The sequence below is a fragment of the Neocloeon triangulifer genome, unplaced genomic scaffold, assembly GCF_031216515.1.
Source record: "Neocloeon triangulifer isolate White Clay Creek 2 clone unplaced genomic scaffold, ASM3121651v1 ptg000011l, whole genome shotgun sequence".
In the NCBI taxonomy this organism is placed as follows: Eukaryota; Metazoa; Arthropoda; class Insecta; order Ephemeroptera; family Baetidae; genus Neocloeon; species Neocloeon triangulifer.
Window position 1 is genome coordinate 2994345 of NW_026775553.1, and position 21297 is coordinate 3015641.

At 34.9% G+C, this 21297-nt stretch overlaps 1 protein-coding gene across 5 annotated transcripts in view; it reads right to left on the reverse strand.

Annotated features, from left to right (window-relative positions):
• Nucleotides 1–19620, reverse strand: part of LOC132195877 (hemicentin-2-like) — a 187126-nt gene extending 167506 nt beyond the window's left edge. For 2 of the 5 annotated variants that reach the window (XM_059618154.1, XM_059618156.1), the window contains exon 1: nucleotides 19314–19620. In XM_059618154.1, coding sequence (XP_059474137.1) covers nucleotides 19314–19401 — 88 coding nt within the window. In that variant the 5' untranslated portion in view covers nucleotides 19402–19620. Of the gene's footprint in view, nucleotides 1–422; nucleotides 590–19313 lie in introns of those variants that run through there. The other 3 variants (XM_059618153.1, XM_059618157.1, XM_059618155.1) reach the window with 3 other exon arrangements.
• Nucleotides 19621–21297: the final 1677 nt, after the last annotated feature.

Consider the following 21297-nt stretch of genomic DNA (forward strand, 5'->3'; position numbering starts at 1 on the left):
GGAAGGTGAATTTTTGCTCTGTGATTGCGATTTTTTGTGCCACTCTGGGAGGTAAAATTCGCTGTGTCTGGGACAGAAAAAAATCGTGGCCCGTCACGTTGTGCGTATAAATATCGGAATTTGTACCGGCGGCGAATCGATAAATTTCTTGCCGCATTCCCGAATGATCCAATTTTAATGACTCGCTCTTGCACGGAATGCGGTGCCAGCAATACTGAATTGCGGACATTTTTTCCGCAGAAAAATTTACCGGGAACAACAAAATTGTGTTAAAAAGATTCAGGAGCTGAACAAAAATAATAAATTAACAAATATTATGTCTCATATTAGATAATTTTAGTTCAATATGGCAGCATGTGTGGAATGCGTGGAGCTGGTAAATTAGGCCCGAACGGCGAAGGAAACTGTTCAATTATACACACCTGGCGTCGGCAACGAGTTGAATCGTGTCCTCAATCGCAGCAGTCGTCGCCGCGTCACTTTCAGCCACGATTTTCGGCCAAAAATCAGCATGCAAAACGCACAGCAAACGGTGCACTCGAGACAGCCACCACGCGTGATGAGACTCCAGCTGATACTTGATCACATGTTCTGAATATATGGCGCAGTGATCATATGTTTTTCAATAGAAAGGCGGCAACAGGAGATCCAACTCGACAAAGTAACTATGGTTAAAATATTGAAAATAATGAATTGAACTTGGATTTCTTATGTTTTAGATTTTACTGAGCAATGAAGTGAACTTAAGAAGAAAATTTTTAAGGCATGGGGAAGCTCGTGGTGTTATTTATTCAGCATCAGCTGTAGTTTCATCATGCATGGTGATTGGTGTTATTTTTTTTTGTCTCGATTTTGGCTTGGCCGAAAACCGTGGCTGAAAGTTTTGAGGCGACACCATGACCAGCTGGTCGGTTTCGGCCACGATTTGACTCATTGCCAACGCCAGATTTGCAATTGAACAGTTTCTTTCACCGTTTTGGCCTCATTGACAAGCTTAAACTAGAAATTTGGACCGTTTTTTCCAGAATAATAAAAATAATAGCGATAGCAATAAAAATTAAAGTTTCATCAAGATATTTATAATTTAAAAAGCTTAGAATAGGTAAAAATAAAATCTCCAGCAATAAGACAATTTAAAAAAAATTCCTTCCGGAAATGTGTAATACTTTTTTTAATTTGTAGTGCTTTCTGTTGCTAAAAAGTTAATTTTGTTTGTTTCCAATTGAATCCCCGGACAGATCCAAACAATGTGACTGCTGGACCTAATCCGAGCAAAACAATTCTGTCGCGTGTCTCTCGGTCCTCTCGGATTTGAATTCTGGAGCGTGGGGTGTGTTTATCGGACGCGCGCCGGGTGTCAAGATCAAAGTGTTGTTGCACCTCCCGGCCAGTCGGGTTCATCGCCGTCGCAGCTCCGTTCGAGCGCGGCTAATCCGACCACCGCCGGCGAAAATGCGCAATCGCTCCGAGAGGGAGCTATTTGCGAGTTCATCCTGATAAACACCCTTTGACATAATTCGCAGACCCTTTCCTTTGTCTCTGCTGCTCTTTTCCTCAACTTTTTATCTAATTGCGCATCTGTTGTGTGCAGCTTTTGAAAAACAAGGCCTCAAGACCTCGTTTTGTTGCACAATCATCAAAGGTCGTGCAGAGTGAAAAGTTTCTTCGCACAAAAGTTGGCGAAAAGACCCCGGTTAAATCGATTATTGGCTCTAATGCGGGAAATGGCAGAGCTAAACGAGCGCGACGAAAACACCGCCTTAACATTTAAATTGCTTTCAAAATTGACTTTAAATGTTTTTCAGCTGGAATGGTCTCTATCAACTTGAGAAGAAAGTTCCAAAGCACTAGAAAACGTCATTTAAATTGCTTTCAGAGAAGGGTTCAAATTGTATTTTTTTTTCTCAAAAGTAAGCAAAGATAAATTTTAAAAATCTATCAAATTAATTTAGCATTCCAATGATGCAAACCTAATTTTTAAGTGTTTCAATGTCTTAATTTTTTTCTTTCTAACCCCCATCAATTTAAAATTAAAATTCATGCGATTAAAAATATTTTGAAACATTTTATGATTTCAAATATTCAAAAAATTATTATCAGGAGCAATAGCAACAAAAATCATTAACAATGTTATTTTTGCAGATTTTTCAGCTGCACGAGGCTGGAAAATGGTGTAAGCGGGCGAATAAAACCCTTGATTTGAGCGAATCCTTTGGATGGAATGTGAAATTTTTCATCTGTCGGACGTGTTTTGGAACAATGGGGCGTTAAATGTTGATGAATCTCGCGTGTGTCAGTTGGTCAGCCTCCGATGTAGTGTGTTATTTTTTCCGATGCATGCACGTGTTCGGATCGATTTTTCGTTTTGAACGCCGATGGGGACGCTAATTGTCAGCCTATTATCGTTTATTGGACGCAAGGACCGCCGCTTTGCGTAAATTTGCAACCGCGAATCAATTTGGCTTGCGGCTTTCCGGAATTTTCCGAAGAATGTCGCCAATTAACCGCAACGCCAAAGACTGATATTGTTATAAAATAAGCTTAATTTTAGGAATTAATACATGATTAAAATTTACATAAACACATATTTTAAAATAGCCCCACCATCTACCAAAACAGTGATTAGTGACAAGAACGAAAACTATAAATCTCACTGCAGCGGATAGCGTCATTTTGATCTCAGATGTTTTAGAAAAATTATTGATACAAAATTAGGTGATGCCGTTTTATCAAACAATTCCTTTTCCTTCAAACTTGTTCTAACAAATTGTTTTTTTAATGTCAACAAAGTTTATACAAAACAACAAGAAACATAACAATTTAAATTTAAATTTTTCGTCTTTCGAGCGTAAGAAATTGAGTCCGAGATTCAAATTGTAAATTTCCTCTTTTTGCCCAGTAAATTTCTTTCACATTCATTTTTCTCGGAACCTGCAAGAGAAAATAAATTGCGTCCAATATTTGCAGTGCCTCCAGGAAAAGAAATTTGAATTGCGTTTCTCTCCGTTTTGAATAACATCTTCTCTGGCCGTCTTGTAATTTTAACATACAAGTCTGTTTGGAAATTCAGTGAGTCGATGTCGACGGCGAATATTAAATCGGGATGAAATATTTACCGTTGCCGAGCGACTTTCTTTATTATTTTTAGCGCATCAACTTCTTATGTCCTCACTCACTGAGCTTTCCCGCATATAACACGGCTGCTGGCTGCGCTGCGAACGTATAAACTTCTCTCTCTGTCGTGTTTATTGATTTTGCGCCGACTTCACAGGATTTATTTAATGCCGTACGTTTGATGTTTTATTCCGACGACAGTGTGCGTTCGTTTGCGGCCCGCATTTCCACGAATATAATGAGCGATCGCCATCGAAATAAGAGACAATCGTACTTTGGTTTTCAGTCAGAGCCATGGATGTTTATCTGCTTGCTGAGGTTTGTCAAATGCGCCCCCAGCATAAAATCACAGGCGACTCCCTCAACAAAAAGTCGCTTAGGATTTCAGCCGAGACTAAATATATAGAGATTAATTATTTCCACCGTAACTTCTCTTTGACAGATTTCTCTGAATTCATTTGTTGAAAGGATTCCATTGACGCAAATTATAACCATTGACTTTTGCTTTTTTCCACTTTGAATAAATTAATTCTATCTAAAGTTAGGTTTATTTCCAGCTTTGAATATCAATGCAAGGAAATTAAGAATCGTAAGCTCCATAATATGGTTTCAATTTATGGAACATAAATAAATTAACCAAATTAAAATTGCAAACCTTTGTTACTTAACATGAAAATTCTGAAATTGAATCCATTGATCCAAGGATGATATCCACAAACATTTCTTGCATAAAAATTTATTATTTCTCTAATTATAAGAATGAATAAAAATTAAAAAATATGCAAATAATTTAAAAAAATGACAATGAGACTGAATAAATGAAACGACTTTGCTATTTCAAAATAAGTATTATTGAAACCATTTTTTTTTTAAATTGAAGGCCCAAATCCGTTTACAATAAAATAATTGAAAATTCATCAGATTGGTTTCTTTTCATTGGATAAAAAAGTTATAAATCAAAGTTTTTTGTGGAAGATTACATTTTTCCTAGTTTGTTCCTGCAAGCGGAAGAAAAAAGTCTGGATCCAACTGGGCAGGGTCTTCTATCCTCTCCACCCATTTTATATGAAAACGTGCCGGGCATCTGCCAATTGGCCTGTGTAACTTTGAATCATGCACGACGTCCACTGTACGAGCTGCAAAAAAGCAGTCTCGTCTGTTGGCGCTTTGTCTCGATTTCGGATTCAGACCGGCTGAAAAATTCATGGACGTATGTGTTTGGCCACTTTTTCTTTGCCTTTGCGATTGATCCATTTCGCGAGTGCCTCGAATCAAAATCAGCCGAAAACGTGATTATCATGCTGGGGCAATATTGCGTTTCTCTATCTCAAACTTGTGTGTAACGTTGATTTATGCGACTGGCGTAATTTTTCTGCCAAATAAATTATCATTCCTTGCCGCGTTGTGACAGCCGAGGTGCACACACGCATTTCGCTATTTTGTTATAAGACGTGAAAAGGAGAGAAGAAAATTCGCTGTTGCGTTCGACGCGACGACGAAAATCGATGCCGGCGCCAGTCAACTTTGGGCGAAATTATTTCGCTCGTAAATCACGTCCCGGCGAGAGAAAAACACGCGAGATATTAACTGCGCCTTTCACACTTTGAATCTGTTGGGTGTGTCTAAGGCACCAGGGAGAAATAAATGTATGGAAATCGCGACGGATTTGTCAAAACTGGGCTCTGATCTCTCTTTGCTCCGTGACCGACGGCGAAAGGCACCGCATATTGATAACAAATAGGCGGTCAAATAAATTTTTCTCCTTTGCCAAAGCTGCCCAAATGTAAATAAAATCAACTCTCATCCCTTTTTTTTAATTAATGTTAAAATTGTCAATAAAAAGTCACAATTTATTTAATTTTAAAATTAAAAGTATTATTTGCATTTACAGAATTTTCGGTTGTTTTGCGCCTGCGAATGGTCTAAAACTAAAATCAGAATCATAACTCCTGCTCAATATATTAATCGATGTTAATAATAAAAATTGAAATATAAAAATGATAAATATTTAAAAAATTGTTAGTATGAAAGATATTTTTTTATTTCTTATTTTGACCAAATTATTTTGTTTTTTTCTTAACACACTTTTTTTCTGTTTTATTTAATACGAATAATATAATAAAAACAATCTCAACAAGCAGCTTTATATTATTTGACCCAATTACTATAATATTAATTTCAAAATAAATCATTCATTACGTCAGAATTTCTAACCAGATCGTTTCTCATAAAATATATACATGACATTTCTCATTGTGTTTCTTTAATAGTTTTCATAAAAATAGTCAAAAATTAAAAATTATCGAACTTCCATTCCACTAGATAATACAAAATTAGCTCAATTTAAACTTCAGTCATTTAGTGAATTACTTAGTAAAATCCTCATAATTGAGGCTCATGAAATTGAAGAATTTAAACCTAAACTTGTTAACAAGTAACGATTAAAGGAGTCGAGGAGTTTGATTGGAGTTTTGCGTAATGAGCTTCCAGCTGAGAAATAGAGAGCGAATTACGAGATATGTATATTTCCAAGACACTGTGCTATTGAGTTCTGGCTTTGATTGCTCGTCAGCTTTAATAGCAGATTCGCCTTCTCACTCTGGGGAATAAATTTTTCATCATTTAATCCGCCGCGAGCTTTCTCTGTGCTTCCACTTTTAGAGAGGCAATAAAAGAACAATGCAATTACACGAGTCGCTGCTGATGAAATTATGCTCGCCACTGCAGCCTGAAAATAACAATAATAACAGCGACTCTTGAGTTCTTTGCGCAGCTCTAATTAAAATTGTCACATGTTAATAACGTAAATAACATAACGCCTGAATTAGAATAAAGCGAGAAAGGAGTTTATGGCTCAGTAAATACAGAATCGCACAATTTTATATAGAAAATGTGTTTGCTAGAAGAGGGAAAAAAATTGGTTCCAGTTGATGAAATTAATCCAGGGGAAGAGAAAAGAGGCTTTAGTTATTACTTTTTGCGAAAAGGATAAGCGCTCTTGCTCGTGGGCTTTGCGAAACGTGGTTTGTTTCCCTAAAAATGTAAAAAATAAATACAAAAAAGAGAAATAAACTACCTCTAGAAAAAGTTTTTTTAAGTAGGTAAAATAAAAAAATTAATTTTTGGTATTTTTGATATAAAAAATATAAATTAAAAAAGGGAGAAATAAAAAAATGTAAAATTTAATTGTCTATTCCCATTTTTAAATTCTTACTCTCATATTTGATGATTGAACTAAATTGAATAATTTTTATTTATTTATTTCTAGTTCTTTCTAGCTGGAGAAAATTACATAAGCTGCCTAAAATACCATCCAAGTTTTCCTTGTCCTTTTCGGCAAAACATCCAATCTGGACCAAATTCAATTAGCTCGCGTTGAAAAACGGCAGCAAAAAGGCAAGGTCAATATTGAAGTTCGCCCCTCCTGCCATTTTCTTTCAATTATTCAGCAAAAAGTTCGCCCGCACCGGCTCTGGCAGAATTTTGCCGCGATTTATCGCCTGCGCCATTAGGAGCTGCGCAAAAATTAAAAAAATTGAAGAGCCACTTTTGCTAAAAGCAGATCCCAACGCGAGTACATAATTAATTAAGGGATTCTCACACACGTCTCGAGAGTCGCAGGTTAGCAAAACGACGTGACTGAAGTTAGCGATAGCGATAGCGATGCTAGCTACAGAAAAAAGCAGGGTGCCAACCTTAGAAATGTGGTAGTTGATATAAACACAATAATAATAGAAATAGAGTGAAACCACCCTCTCAGAAACGCAGCAGGCGGCTTAAAATGTTTCTTAATGACCCATATATCAGTTCCCGTTGTAAAAAACATTTGCATCCCCATACCGGAATTAAATTAAAAAATAAAAGATTTTCACCCTGCACTTTATCCGTGAAAAATAAAGGTTTTTAAATTTAATTAAAACCCACCCTCTCGAGGGGTTCATATTCACCATACTGACGTAAAAAATGACGAGAAATAAGATTTCGAGCTAAAAAACTTTTGCATGTCACCCCTTCATCCCCTAATTTCGTTTTTTAAAATTTTAAGGGTGGTTTCGGTCAAAACCCACCCTCTCAGTAACAAGTTATGTGGCTTAAAATATTCCTTTTTGGCCCTGTTATCAATTTCCGTTGTAAAAAACATTTGCATCCCCATACCGGAATTAAATTAAAAAATAAAATATTTTCACCCTGCACTTTATCCGTGAAAAATCAAAATTTTATAAATTTAAATAAAACCCACCCTCTCATGAGGCTCATATTCACCATACTGACGTAAAAAATGACGAGAAACAAGATTTTGAGCTATAAAACTTTTGCATGTCACCCGTTCATCCCCTAATATCAATTTTAAAATTTTGAGGGGTGGTTTCAGTCAAAACCCACCCTCTCAGTAACAAGTTATGTGGCTTAAAGTGTTTCTCTTTGACCCTGTTATCAGTTTTCAATGTAAAAAACATTTGCATCCCCATACCGGAATTAAATTAAAAAATAAAAGATTTTCACCCTGCACTTTATCCGTGAAAAATAAAGGTTTTTAAATTTAATTAAAACCCACCCTCTCGAGGGGTTCATATTCACCATACTGACGTAAAAAATGACGAGAAATAAGATTTCGAGCTAAAAAACTTTTGCATGTCACCCCTTCATCCCCTAATTTCGTTTTTTAAAATTTTAAGGGTGGTTTCGGTCAAAACCCACCCTCTCAGTAACAAGTTATGTGGCTTAAAATATTCCTTTTTGGCCCTGTTATCAATTTCCGTTGTAAAAAACATTTGCATCCCCATACCGGAATTAAATTAAAAAATAAAATATTTTCACCCTGCACTTTATCCGTGAAAAATCAAAATTTTATAAATTTAAATAAAACCCACCCTCTCATGAGGCTCATATTCACCATACTGACGTAAAAAATGACGAGAAACAAGATTTTGAGCTATAAAACTTTTGCATGTCACCCGTTCATCCCCTAATATCAATTTTAAAATTTTGAGGGGTGGTTTCAGTCAAAACCCACCCTCTCAGTAACAAGTTATGTGGCTTAAAGTGTTTCTCTTTGACCCTGTTATCAGTTTTCAATGTAAAAAACATTTGCATCCCCATACCGGAATTAAATTAAAAAATAAAAGATTTTCACCCTGCACTTTATCCGTGTAAAATTAAAATTTTCTAAATTTTATTAAAACACACCCTTACACGGGGTTCATATTCACCATACTGACGTAAAAAATGACGAGAAATAAGATTTCGAGCTAAAAAACTTTTGCATGTCACCCCTTCATCCCCTAATTTCGTTTTTTAAAATTTTAAGGGTGGTTTCGGTCAAAACCCACCCTCTCAGTAACAAGTTATGTGGCTTAAAATATTCCTTTTTGGCCCTGTTATCAATTTCCGTTGTAAAAAACATTTGCATCCCCATACCGGAATTAAATTAAAAAATAAAATATTTCCACCCTGCACTTTATCCGTGTAAAATTAAAATTTTCTAAATTTTTTTAAAACCCACCCTTACACGGGGTTCATAGTCACCATACTGACGTAAAAATTGACGAGAAATAAGATTTCGAGCTAAAAAACTTTTGCATGTCACCCCTTCATCCCCTAATTTCGTTTTTTAAAATTTGAAGGGTGGTTTCGGTCAAAACCCACCCTCTCAGTAACAAGTTATGTGGCTTAAAATGTTCCTTTTTGGCCCTGTTATCAATTTCCGTTGTAAAAAACATTTGCATCCCCATACCGGAATTAAATTAAAAAATAAAAGATTTTCACCCTCCACTTTATCCGTGAAAAATCAAAGTTTTCTAAATTTAATTAAAACCGACCCTTACACGGGGTTCATATTCACCATACTGACGTAAAAATTGACGAGAAATAAGATTTCGAGCTAAAAAACTTTTGCATGTCACCCCTTCATCCCCTATTTTCGAATTTTAAAATTTGAAGGGTGGTTTCGGTCAAAACCCACCCTCTCAGTATCAAGTTATGTGGCTTAAAATGTTCCTTTTTGGCCCTGTTATCAATTTCCGTTGAAAAAAACATTTGCATCCCCATACCGGAATTAAATTAAAAAATAAAAGATTTTCACCCTGCACTTTGTACGTGAAAAATTAAAATTTTCTAAATTTAAATAAAACCCACCCTCTCATGAGGCTCATATTCACCATACTGACGTAAAAAATGACGAGAAACAAGATTTTGAGCTAAAAAACTTTTGCATGTCACCCGTTCATCCCCCAATATCAATTTTAAAATTTTGAGGGGTGGTTTCGGTCAAAACCCACCCTCTCAGTAACAAGTTATGTGGCTTAAAATGTTCCTTTTTGGCCCTGTTATCAGTTTCAAATGTAAAAAACATTTGCATCCCCATACCGGACTTAAATTAAAAAATAAAAGATTTTCACCCTCCACTTTATCCGTGAAAATTCAAAGTTTTCTAAATTTGATTAAAACCCACCCTTACACGGGGTTCATATTCACCATACTGACGTAAAAATTGACGAGAAATAAGATTTCGAGCTAAAAAACTTTTGCATGTTACCCCTTCATCCCCTATTTTCGAATTTTAAAATTTGAAGGGTGGTTTCGGTCAAAACCCACCCTCTCAGTATCAAGTTATGTGGCTTAAAATGTTCCTTTTTGGCCCTGTTATCAATTTCCGTTGTAAAAAACATTTGCATCCCCATACCGGAATTAAATTAAAAAATAAAAGATTTTCACCCTCCACTTTATCCGTGAAAAATCAAAGTTTTCTAAATTTAATTAAAACCCACCCTTACACGGGGTTCATATTCACCATACTGACGTAAAAATTGACGAGAAATAAGATTTAAAGCTAAAAAACTTTTGCATGTCACCCCTTCATCCCCTATTTTCGAATTTTAAAATTTGAAGGGTGGTTTCGGTCAAAACCCACCCTCTCAGTAACAAGTTATGTGGCTTAAAGTGTTTCTCTTTGACCCTGTTATCAGTTTTCAATGTAAAAATCATTTGCATCCCCATACCGGAATTAAATTAAAAAATAAAAGATTTTCACCCTGCACTTTGTGCGCGAAAAATTAAAATATTCTAAATTAAACTAAAACCCACCCTCTTACGAGGTTCATATTCACCATACTGACGTAAAAAATGACGAGAAACAAGATTTTGAGCCGAAAAACTTTTGCATGTCACCCCTTCATCCCCTAATATCAATTTTAAAATTTTGAGGGGTGGTTTCGGTCAAAACCCACCCTCTCAGTAACAAGTTATGTGGCTTAAAGTGTTTCTGTTTGACCCTGTTATCAGTTTTCAATGTAAAAAACATTTGCATCCCCATACCGGAATTAAATTAAAAAATAAAAGATTTTCACCCTGCACTTTATCCGTGTAAAATTAAAATTTTCTAAATTTTATTAAAACCCACCCTTACACGGGGTTCATATTCACCATACTGACGTAAAAAATGACGAGAAATAAGATTTCGAGCTAAAAAACTTTTGCATGTCACCCCTTCATCCCCTAATTTCGTTTTTTAAAATTTTAAGGGTGGTTTCAGTCAAAACCCACCCTCTCAGTAACAAGTTATGTGGCTTAAAATATTCCTTTTTGGCCCTGTTATCAATTTCCGTTGTAAAAAACATTTGCATCCCCATACCGGAATTAAATTAAAAAAATAAAAGATTTTCACCCTCCACTTTATCCGTGAAAAATCAAAGTTTTCTAAATTTAATTAAAACCCACCCTTACACGGGGTTCATATTCACCATACTGACGTAAAAATTGACGAGAAATAAGATTTCGAGCTAAAAAACTTTTTCATGTCACCCCTTCATCCCCTATTTTCGAATTTTAAAATTTGAAGGGTGGTTTCGGTCAAAACCCACCCTCTCAGTAACAAGTTATGTGGCTTAAAGTGTTTCTCTTTGACCCTGTTATCAGTTTCCGTTGTAAAAAACATTTGCATCCCCATACCGGAATTAAATTAAAAAATAAAATATTTTCACCCTGCACTTTATCCGTGAAAAATCAAAATTTTATAAATTTAAATAAAACCCACCCTCTCATGAGGCTCATATTCACCATACTGACGTAAAAAATGACGAGAAACAAGATTTTGAGCTATAAAACTTTTGCATGTCACCCGTTCATCCCCTAATATCAATTTTAAAATTTTGAGGGGTGGTTTCAGTCAAAACCCACCCTCTCAGTAACAAGTTATGTGGCTTAAAGTGTTTCTCTTTGACCCTGTTATCAGTTTTCAATGTAAAAAACATTTGCATCCCCATACCGGAATTAAATTAAAAAATAAAAGATTTTCACCCTGCACTTTATCCGTGTAAAATTAAAATTTTCTAAATTTTATTAAAACACACCCTTACACGGGGTTCATATTCACCATACTGACGTAAAAAATGACGAGAAATAAGATTTCGAGCTAAAAAACTTTTGCATGTCACCCCTTCATCCCCTAATTTCGTTTTTTAAAATTTTAAGGGTGGTTTCGGTCAAAACCCACCCTCTCAGTAACAAGTTATGTGGCTTAAAATGTTCCTTTTTGGCCCTGTTATCAATTTCCGTTGTAAAAAACATTTGCATCCCCATACCGGAATTAAATTAAAAAATAAAAGATTTTCACCCTCCACTTTATCCGTGAAAAATCAAAGTTTTCTAAATTTAATTAAAACCGACCCTTACACGGGGTTCATATTCACCATACTGACGTAAAAATTGACGAGAAATAAGATTTCGAGCTAAAAAACTTTTGCATGTCACCCCTTCATCCCCTATTTTCGAATTTTAAAATTTGAAGGGTGGTTTCGGTCAAAACCCACCCTCTCAGTATCAAGTTATGTGGCTTAAAATGTTCCTTTTTGGCCCTGTTATCAATTTCCGTTGTAAAAAACATTTGCATCCCCATACCGGAATTAAATTAAAAAATAAAAGATTTTCACCCTGCACTTTGTACGTGAAAAATTAAAATTTTCTAAATTTAAATAAAACCCACCCTCTCATGAGGCTCATATTCACCATACTGACGTAAAAAATGACGAGAAACAAGATTTTGAGCTAAAAAACTTTTGCATGTCACCCGTTCATCCCCCAATATCAATTTTAAAATTTTGAGGGGTGGTTTCGGTCAAAACCCACCCTCTCAGTAACAAGTTATGTGGCTTAAAATGTTCCTTTTTGGCCCTGTTATCAGTTTCAAATGTAAAAAACATTTGCATCCCCATACCGGAATTAAATTAAAAAATAAAAGATTTTCACCCTCCACTTTATCCGTGAAAAATCAAAGTTTTCTAAATTTAATTAAAACCCACCCTTACACGGGGTTCATATTCACCATACTGACGTAAAAATTGACGAGAAATAAGATTTCGAGCTAAAAAACTTTTGCATGTCACCCCTTCATCCCCTATTTTCGAATTTTAAAATTTGAAGGGTGGTTTCGGTCAAAACCCACCCTCACAGTAACAAGTTATGTGGCTTAAAGTGTTTCTCTTTGACCCTGTTATCAGTTTTCAATGTAAAAATCATTTGCATCCCCATACCGGAATTAAATTAAAAAATAAAAGATTTTCACCCTGCACTTTGTGCGCGAAAAATTAAAATATTCTAAATTAAACTAAAACCCACCCTCTTACGAGGTTCATATTCACCATACTGACGTAAAAAATGACGAGAAACAAGATTTCGAGCCGAAAAACTTTTGCATGTCACCCCTTCATCCCCTAATATCAATTTTAAAATTTTGAGGGGTGGTTTCGGTCAAAACCCACCCTCTCAGTAACAAGTTATGTGGCTTAAAGTGTTTCTCTTTAACCCTGTTATCAGTTTTCAATGTAAAAAACATTTGCATCCACATACCGGAATTAAATTAAAAAATAAAAGATTTTCACCCTGCACTTTATCCGTGAAAAATCAAAGTTTTCAAAATTTGATTAAAACTCACCCTTTCACGGGGTTCATATTTACCATACTGACGTAAAAAATGACGAGAAACAAGATTTTGAGCAGAAAAACTTTTGCATGTCACCCCTTCATCCCCTAATTTAGAATTTTAAAATTTGAAGGGTAGTTTCGGTCAAAACCCACCCTCTCAGTATCAAGTTATGTGGCTTAAAATGTTCCTTTTTGGCCCTGTTATCAATTTCCGTTGTAAAAAACATTTGCATCCCCATACCGGAATTAAATTAAAAAATAAAAGATTTTCACCCTGCACTTTGTACATGAAAAATTAAAATTTTCTAAATTTAAATAAAACCCACCCTCTCATGAGGCTCATATTCACCATACTGACGTAAAAAATGACGAGATACAAGATTTTGAGCTAAAAAACTTTTGCATGTCACCCGTTCATCCCCTAATATCAATTTTAAAATTTTGAGGGGTGGTTTCGGTCAAAACCCACCCTCTCAGTAACAAGTTATGTGGCTTAAAATGTTCCTTTTTGGCCCTGTTATCAATTTCCGTTGTAAAAAACATTTGCATCCCCATACCGGAATTAAATTAAAAAATAAAAGATTTTCACCCTGCACTTTGTACGTGAAAAATTAAAATTTTCTAAATTTAAATAAAACCCACCCTCTCATGAGGCTCATATTCACCATACTGACGTAAAAAATGACGAGACACAAGATTTTGAGCAGAAAAACTTTTGCATGTCACCCCTTCATCCCCTAATTTCAATTTTAAAATTTTGAGGGGTGGTTTCGGCAATAACCCACCCTTTTAGGCACCAAAACTACGACCTTCAATGTTACTCTTTGACCCTTTTATCAGTTTTCGTGGGGAATATCAAATGCATCCCTCTTACTGAATATAAGAAAAATTTATAGATTTTCACTTTTGAATTTTTTTTTTAAATTTTATTGAAGCCCATCCTCTTATAGATTTCATATTCACAAGTTTGTCATAATAAAAAATGACGAGAAAGAAGATTCTGAGATAAAAAAATGATTTCATCTCACCTCTTCCGCTGCTTATTCCAAAAATTTTTTATATTGGTTTCGTCATGAACCCACCCTATGCGGCAACCAAAAACTGACTCAAAATGTTACAGTTTGACCCCTGTTTCAGTTTCTGTAGAGAATATCTATTGCATCTCCACACCTGAAATTATTGTATCAATCTGTAAATTATTGTTATTGCTTAAAATAGCATTCTTTTTTTTTAAACGGCCTCGTTCGTGTATTAATTTTTTACTTATCTACTTTCAAAAATGGACTGTTAAACAACCAAAATAAATAATTATTAAATATTTTTTCTGCAAAAGGTTTTACTGAAACTGTTCAAGAAAAACTTATCTTGACAAGAGTAAAATATGTACATACAAAATTATTCGTTCTTAACCTGAAAGAAATTTATATCATTCATAAATTCCATTGAATACCATCTCACCCTAGAGTGCATTCTACAGTTATTTAAATATTTAAAAGTAAAAAAAGTGAAAATTTTTCAACCTGTAGACTTGTAGAGATTGCTTAATATTAATAAAAAAAAAAGGAATAATAAATGGGGCCCACACAACAGATTTTTCGTAGAAAAATCTAGAAATATGGCTGAACAGATATGTGCGTTGATTTCAATAATGAAAAAAAAGAAGAAATTGGGCTGCAATTCTCATTTTGGTTGAAAATTATATGAATAATGGACCGTTGTGGTTTGAAATTGGTTGATTGATTTTTCCGTGAAACATATAAGAATATCATAATTTCTTTTTTTCATTATTCTAACCCAAAAATTTGAAAAAAAAATCACGAGGAAAAAATTTATTAATATTGTAATAATATCATTTGGGGATGAGGCCTAATATAAAACAAAATATTTGAGGTGAAAAGGGTTTGATTGTTGTTTCCTTGCGAAAAAAATTGAGAAGGTGCGGAAAAATAATTTGAATTTAAGTCGGATTGTGTTTTTCGAGTTGCTTAATGTTAGCCAAAAATAATATGACAATACAACAATATGTTTATGATGCGCCTGCAAACATAATTCATGAGCTTCAAAATTATTTTATTATTCAAATTTTTGTAAAAAATGGATATAAAAAGCGTTTACAACAAATTACTGTATTGATGAAAAAATTATTTTGTGTAGTAATTGTATTCAAAAAAATTTCACAGCTCATGAATTATGGCAGCAGCCAGCAGCCGAAACACGTACAGAAGAATATTTTTTTTTCTCAAAACAATTAATAGCTTGAAGATCACCAAAACTATCATGGAAAAAGTCTTTAAAATCACAACGAACCCACCCTCCGTAAAGAAGTTCTACCTCAATACGATAATTAGTTAAAATGTATTTAAAATTTATTTCAAAATTCCCGTATGGGGATGCAAATGTTTGATAAGACAGACAAACTGATAGAAGGGTAAAAGAGGAAAATTTTAAGCCACATAACTTAAATTTTAATTTTTCATGCACAAAGTGCAGTGTGAAAATATTTTATTTTTTAATTTTATTCCGGTATGGGAATGCAAATGTTTTTTAAAGCGGAAACTGATAACAGGGTCAAAGAAGAACATTTTAAGCCACATTACTTGTTACTGAGAGGGTGGGTTTTGACGTAAACCTCCCCTTAAAATTTTAAATTTCGAAAATAGGGGATGAAGGGGTGTCATGCAAAAATTTTTTTTTGCTCGAAATCTTGTTTCTCGTCATTTTTTTACGTCAGTATGGTGAAAATGAACCCCGTGAGAGGGTGGGTTTTATTTAAATTTAGATAACATTGATTTTTCACGGACAAAGTGGAGGCTGAAAATCTTTTATTTTTTAATTTAATTCCGGTATGGGGATGCAAATGTTTTTTACATTTGAAACTGATAACAGGGCCAAAAAGGAACATTTTAAGCCACATAACTTGTTACTGAGAGGGTGGGTTTTGACCGAAACCACCCTTCAAATTTTAAAAAACGAAATTAGGGGATGAAGGGGTGACATGCAAAAGTTTTTCTGCTCAAAATCTTGTTTCTCGTCATTTTTTACGTCAGTGTAGTGAATATGAACCCCGTGAGAGGGTGGGTTTTATTTAAATTCAGAAAACTTTGATTTTTCACGGATAAAGTGGAGGGTGAAAATCTTTTATTTTTTAATTTAATTCCGGTATGGGGATGCAAATGTTTTTTACATTTGAAACTGATAACAGGGCCAAAAAGGAACATTTTAAGCCACATAACTTGTTACTGAGAGGGTGGGTTTTGACCGAAACCACCCTTCAAATTTTAAAAAACGAAATTAGGGGATGAAGGGGTGACATGCAAAAGTTTTTCTGCTCAAAATCTTGTTTCTCGTCATTTTTTACGTCAGTATAGTGAATATGAACCCCGTGAGAGGGTGGGTTTTATTTAAATTCAGAAAACTTTGATTTTTCACGGATAAAGTGGAGGGTGAAAATCTTTTATTTTTTAATTTAATTCCGGTATGGGGATGCAAATGTTTTTTACATTAAAAACTGATAACAGGGTTAAAGAGAAACACTTTAAGCCACATAACTTGTTACTGAGAGGGTGGGTTTTGACCGAAACCACCCCTCAAAATTTTAAAATTGATATTAGGGGATGAAGGGGTGACATGCAAAAGTTTTTCGGTTCGAAATCTTGTATCTCGTAATTTTTTACGTCAGTATGGTGAATATGAACCTCGTAAGAGGGTGGGTTTTAGTTTAATTTAGAATATTTTAATTTTTCGCGCACAAAGTGCAGGGTGAAAATCTTTTATTTTTTAATTTTATTCCGGTATGGGGATGCAAATGTTTTTTACAACCGAAATTGATAACAGGGCCAAAAAGGAACATTTTAAGCCACATAACTTGTTACTGAGAGGGTGGGTTTTGACCGAAACCACCCTTCAAATTTTAAAAAACGAAATTAGGGGATGAAGGGGTGACATGCAAAAGTTTTTCGGCTCGAAATCTTGTTTCTCGTCATTTTTTACGTCAGTATGGTGAATATGAACCTCGTAAGAGGGTGGGTTTTAGTTTAATTTAGAATATTTTAATTTTTCGCGCACAAAGTGCAGGGTGAAAATCTTTTATTTTTTAATTTAATTCCGGTATGGGGATGCAAATGATTTTTACATTGAAAACTGATAACAGGGTCAAAGAGAAACACTTTAAGCCACATAACTTGTTACTGAGAGGGTGGGTTTTGACCGAAACCACCTCTCAAAATTTTAAAATTGAAATTAGGGGATGAAGGGGTGACATGCAAAAGTTTTTCTGCTCAAAATCTTGTTTCTCGTCATTTTTTACGTCAGTTTAGTGAATATGAACCCCGTGAGAGGGTGGGTTTTATTTAAATTCAGAAAACTTTGATTTTTCACGGATAAAGTGGAGGGTGAAAATCTTTTATTTTTTAATTTAATTCCGGTATGGGGATGCAAATGTTTTTTACATTTGAAACTGATAACAGGGCCAAAAAGGAACATTTTAAGCCACATAACTTGTTACTGAGAGGGTGGGTTTTGACCGAAACCACCCTTCAAATTTTAAAATTCGAAAATAGGGGATGAAGGGGTGACATGCAAAAGTTTTTTAGCTCAAAATCTTGTTTCTCGTCATTTTTTACGTCAGTATAGTGAATATGAACCCCGTGAGAGGGTGGGTTTTATTTAAATTCAGAAAACTTTGATTTTTCACGGATAAAGTGGAGGGTGAAAATCTTTTATTTTTTAATTTAATTCCGGTATGGGGATGTAAATGTTTTTTACATTTGAAACTGATAACAGGGCCAAAAAGGAACATTTTAAGCCACATAACTTGTTACTGAGAGGGTGGGTTTTGACCGAAACCACCCCTCAAATTTTAAAATTCGAAAATAGGGGATGAAGGGGTGACATGCAAAAGTTTTTTAGCTCGAATTCTTGTTTCTCGTAATTTTTTACGTCAGTATGGTGATTATGAACCCCGTGAGAGGGTGGGTTTTAGTTGAATTTAGAAAACTTTGATTTTTCACGGATAAAGTGCAGGGTGAAAATCTTTTATTTTTTAATTTAATTCCGGTATGGGGATGCAAAGGTTTTTTACATTGGAAACTGATAACAGGGTCAAAGAGGAACATTTTAAGCACTATAACTTGTTACTGAGAGGGTGGGTTTTGACCGAAACCACCCCTCAAATTTTAAAATTCGAAAATAGGGGATGAAGGGGTGACATGCAAAAGTTTTTTAGCTCGAAATCTTGTTTCTCGTAATTTTGGGTGAAAATCTTTTATTTTTTAATTTAATTCCGGCATGGGGATGCAAAGGTTTTTTACATTGGAAACTGATAACAGGGTCAAAGAGGAACTATGTAAGCCATATAACTTGTCACCGCGAGGGTGGGTTCTCACTTAAACTATTAATATTACGTTTCTATCAACCTCCAAATTTCTTAGGTTGGCACCCTGCCTTTTTCCGTCGCTGGTAACGCTATCGCTATCGCTAACTTCAGTCAGGTGCAAAACGCGAAGGCAAGAATTGCAGGTTGAAACGCGCAAGCAAAGCTCTCTGGCGTCAACAACAGCCTCGCGCTGGATTAACCAAGCAGAGCAAACCCTTGGAGCTTGCAAAGAATCGTGTCGCACTGAATGGCTGCTGTGGAAGTTTACCTCGCAGGTTCTGACAATTCGCACAAAAGTCTTGTTGGATTTAGAAACCGAGACAATAAGACAACATTCTGCGAGACATCCGAGCGTAAATGTTCTGTCATGGTGCGGAAAATACGAGAACAAAACTGTTTAAAATGTCATTTTTACCAGCGATTTCCACAGAATTATGCAAGTGGGTGTTTTAAGTCAAAGTATGAGCATTTTCTATGCTTTTACATAAAATAAATATTACAATTAATTTCTATTTCCGTACAATTTATTGGTTATATAAGCTACAAATGAGATTTTTGCTATAAAAATTAAAAAGTATCGCGATGAAGAATGCAAAATATTTCATTTTGTTATTGTTAAATTTAAAAAAAAAACATGTAAGATAAATATAATCCTTGTAAATTTGAATGAATTTGAAATGATTAAAGAGAAGAAATGACGGAGCATTGATTTACAAAGATTGAGTATTAAACTGTTCATTTAATTGCTGATAGATTTACTTATTCGCCTTTCAGCTTTACGCATTTTATTTTACAAAATGAAAATTTGATCAATTTATAAATTATTGTAACAAAAATTTAAATTACGTTTGAAATTTAAATTTTTAAGATTATGTACATTTGGGTGATTTTGCAAATTGCGACTGACCTGCGAGAGAAGGTGTGAGGGCGGCGACCGCGAGGGTGCACAGGAAGAGGGCGGCCCGGGGCCGGTCGTTGCTCGACTTGGCCTTCATCGTCACGGCCGTCGAATCGCAGCACTCATCGGACACGCACGCAAAAATGTCCCCGAAGACACTGGTCGTTCTTCCGGTTCGAGGTTTGTACGTTCCTTGCGAATTGTTAGTCACAACTGCTGTGTCAACTGACTGAGATTGAATGTGTGTTGGAGGCGGTGAGGAATGTGAGGGGCTGCCTCGGCTCGGAGCGACGGCGGACGGCGTGCGAGCGACCCGGACTACGGACTGATCGCCCGCCGCCAACCCCAGCACCCCTGGTGGCCGCCGCCGCCGACTCTGCCCGCGCCTGCCCCGTGCCCTGCCCCCCCTTCCACCTCGGCGTGCATTGCACATCTCATTGTCACACCCAGGAGGATGTTTTCTAAATAATCAGCACAAAGCTTCAAAACATTAATCGGACCAACAAAATTGAATTCATTCTTATTTTTATAATTTTTGTTGCTTATTCATCCACGTTGTTTTCATTAAATTGTAAAAAAGGATTATAATATGGCATGGAAAAGTCAGGTTTACACAACTGAAATAATTAATAAATAATAAAAAATTAACGGTAAAAAAAATCAATTGAACGTATAAGTGCGCGAATTTTTTTGAGAACCAAAATGAAAAGCTAGAAAGTGCTATATAGGATTCATTTTCTCAGTAAAAGTCTATATTCTGACAAATATTTTTCCAATTTTTATATAATAGGTGCAGAATAATATTTTGAAGTCATTTAAAACCAAAAGTGCTTGTATGGCAACGAAACAAATTTTAGTTTAAAAAAATTTGCGTATAATTTAAAGTCATTTGCATTATTTCAAATATCCAAAGAATCTATTCAATCTTAAACTAATATCTAAATAATTTGATTTTATAAGTGACTTAATTTAAAATATCTGATCTAAAATATATGTTATTAATTTGGAGCTTCTGTATTATATAATGTTTATAATGAGGACGCTTTAGTTGAGGTATGGTCGTCGAGCTGAACTGTTTTTGGTGACGTGTGTTTGTATTATGTACTTAAATTAGCCCCTCGGATAGATGAAAAGGCCCGATTGCTGACATGCTCTCAAATCAGCGCGTTCAAATGCTAATTAGGTTGGAATAGGAGGGAAACGATTGAAACAGTTATACACAGCCTCGCATGCGGTCGCACTAATTGAATTTGGATGTATCTCTCTTTTGGAAAGCACCGATGAAAGCATGATAAATCGCGCACGGCGGCTCAAATGCGTTAGGCGACACTTTTTATTTCCATCTTGATGCCTATAGCTGCGTGCAGTGTCGGTGTTTTACACAGCAGCTTCCTGAAAAAATAAATTATACAACCATGATCGCATTGTTATTTTAGTAGCAGTGCCTCGCCGCGTTGACAATTTGCCTAATGGAATCAAAATGCCCCTCGCCATTTTTTTCTATTTGCTTTCTGTCATAAATTTTTCATAATAGCAGCAAATTCAGTAAACTTTTCTGTATAATTAATTATTTTTTTTTATTTAAGCTTGGCAAAATCCCATCAATTATCAATTAATATTCATTGTTTCAGTTTTTAATACTTGAATCATTTTCATGCCAAGGCGTAAATGGTTTTTATTTTCCTTGCAAAAATTTGGATTTTTCAATCCAATTTTCAAGAAATATTATAGAAGATAAAGTTTTCCTTGTTCAACAACAACGTTGTCGCAATGTTGATTTTATGTTAGTAAAAAAATTGAGGTTTGCTCCTTAAGTTAAAATCAACACAGTTAAATATGTGTGTCTGTTTTTATTTTGAAAAAAAGTATTTTAATTACAATTTATTACTCACTTAGGAATTCTCAACAGTTTTTAAAATCTATCTCGATGATTGCCAATGAAATTCTTTGATAAGGAAGCAGGTAGGAAGTATTAAAACAAAAATATTCCAAA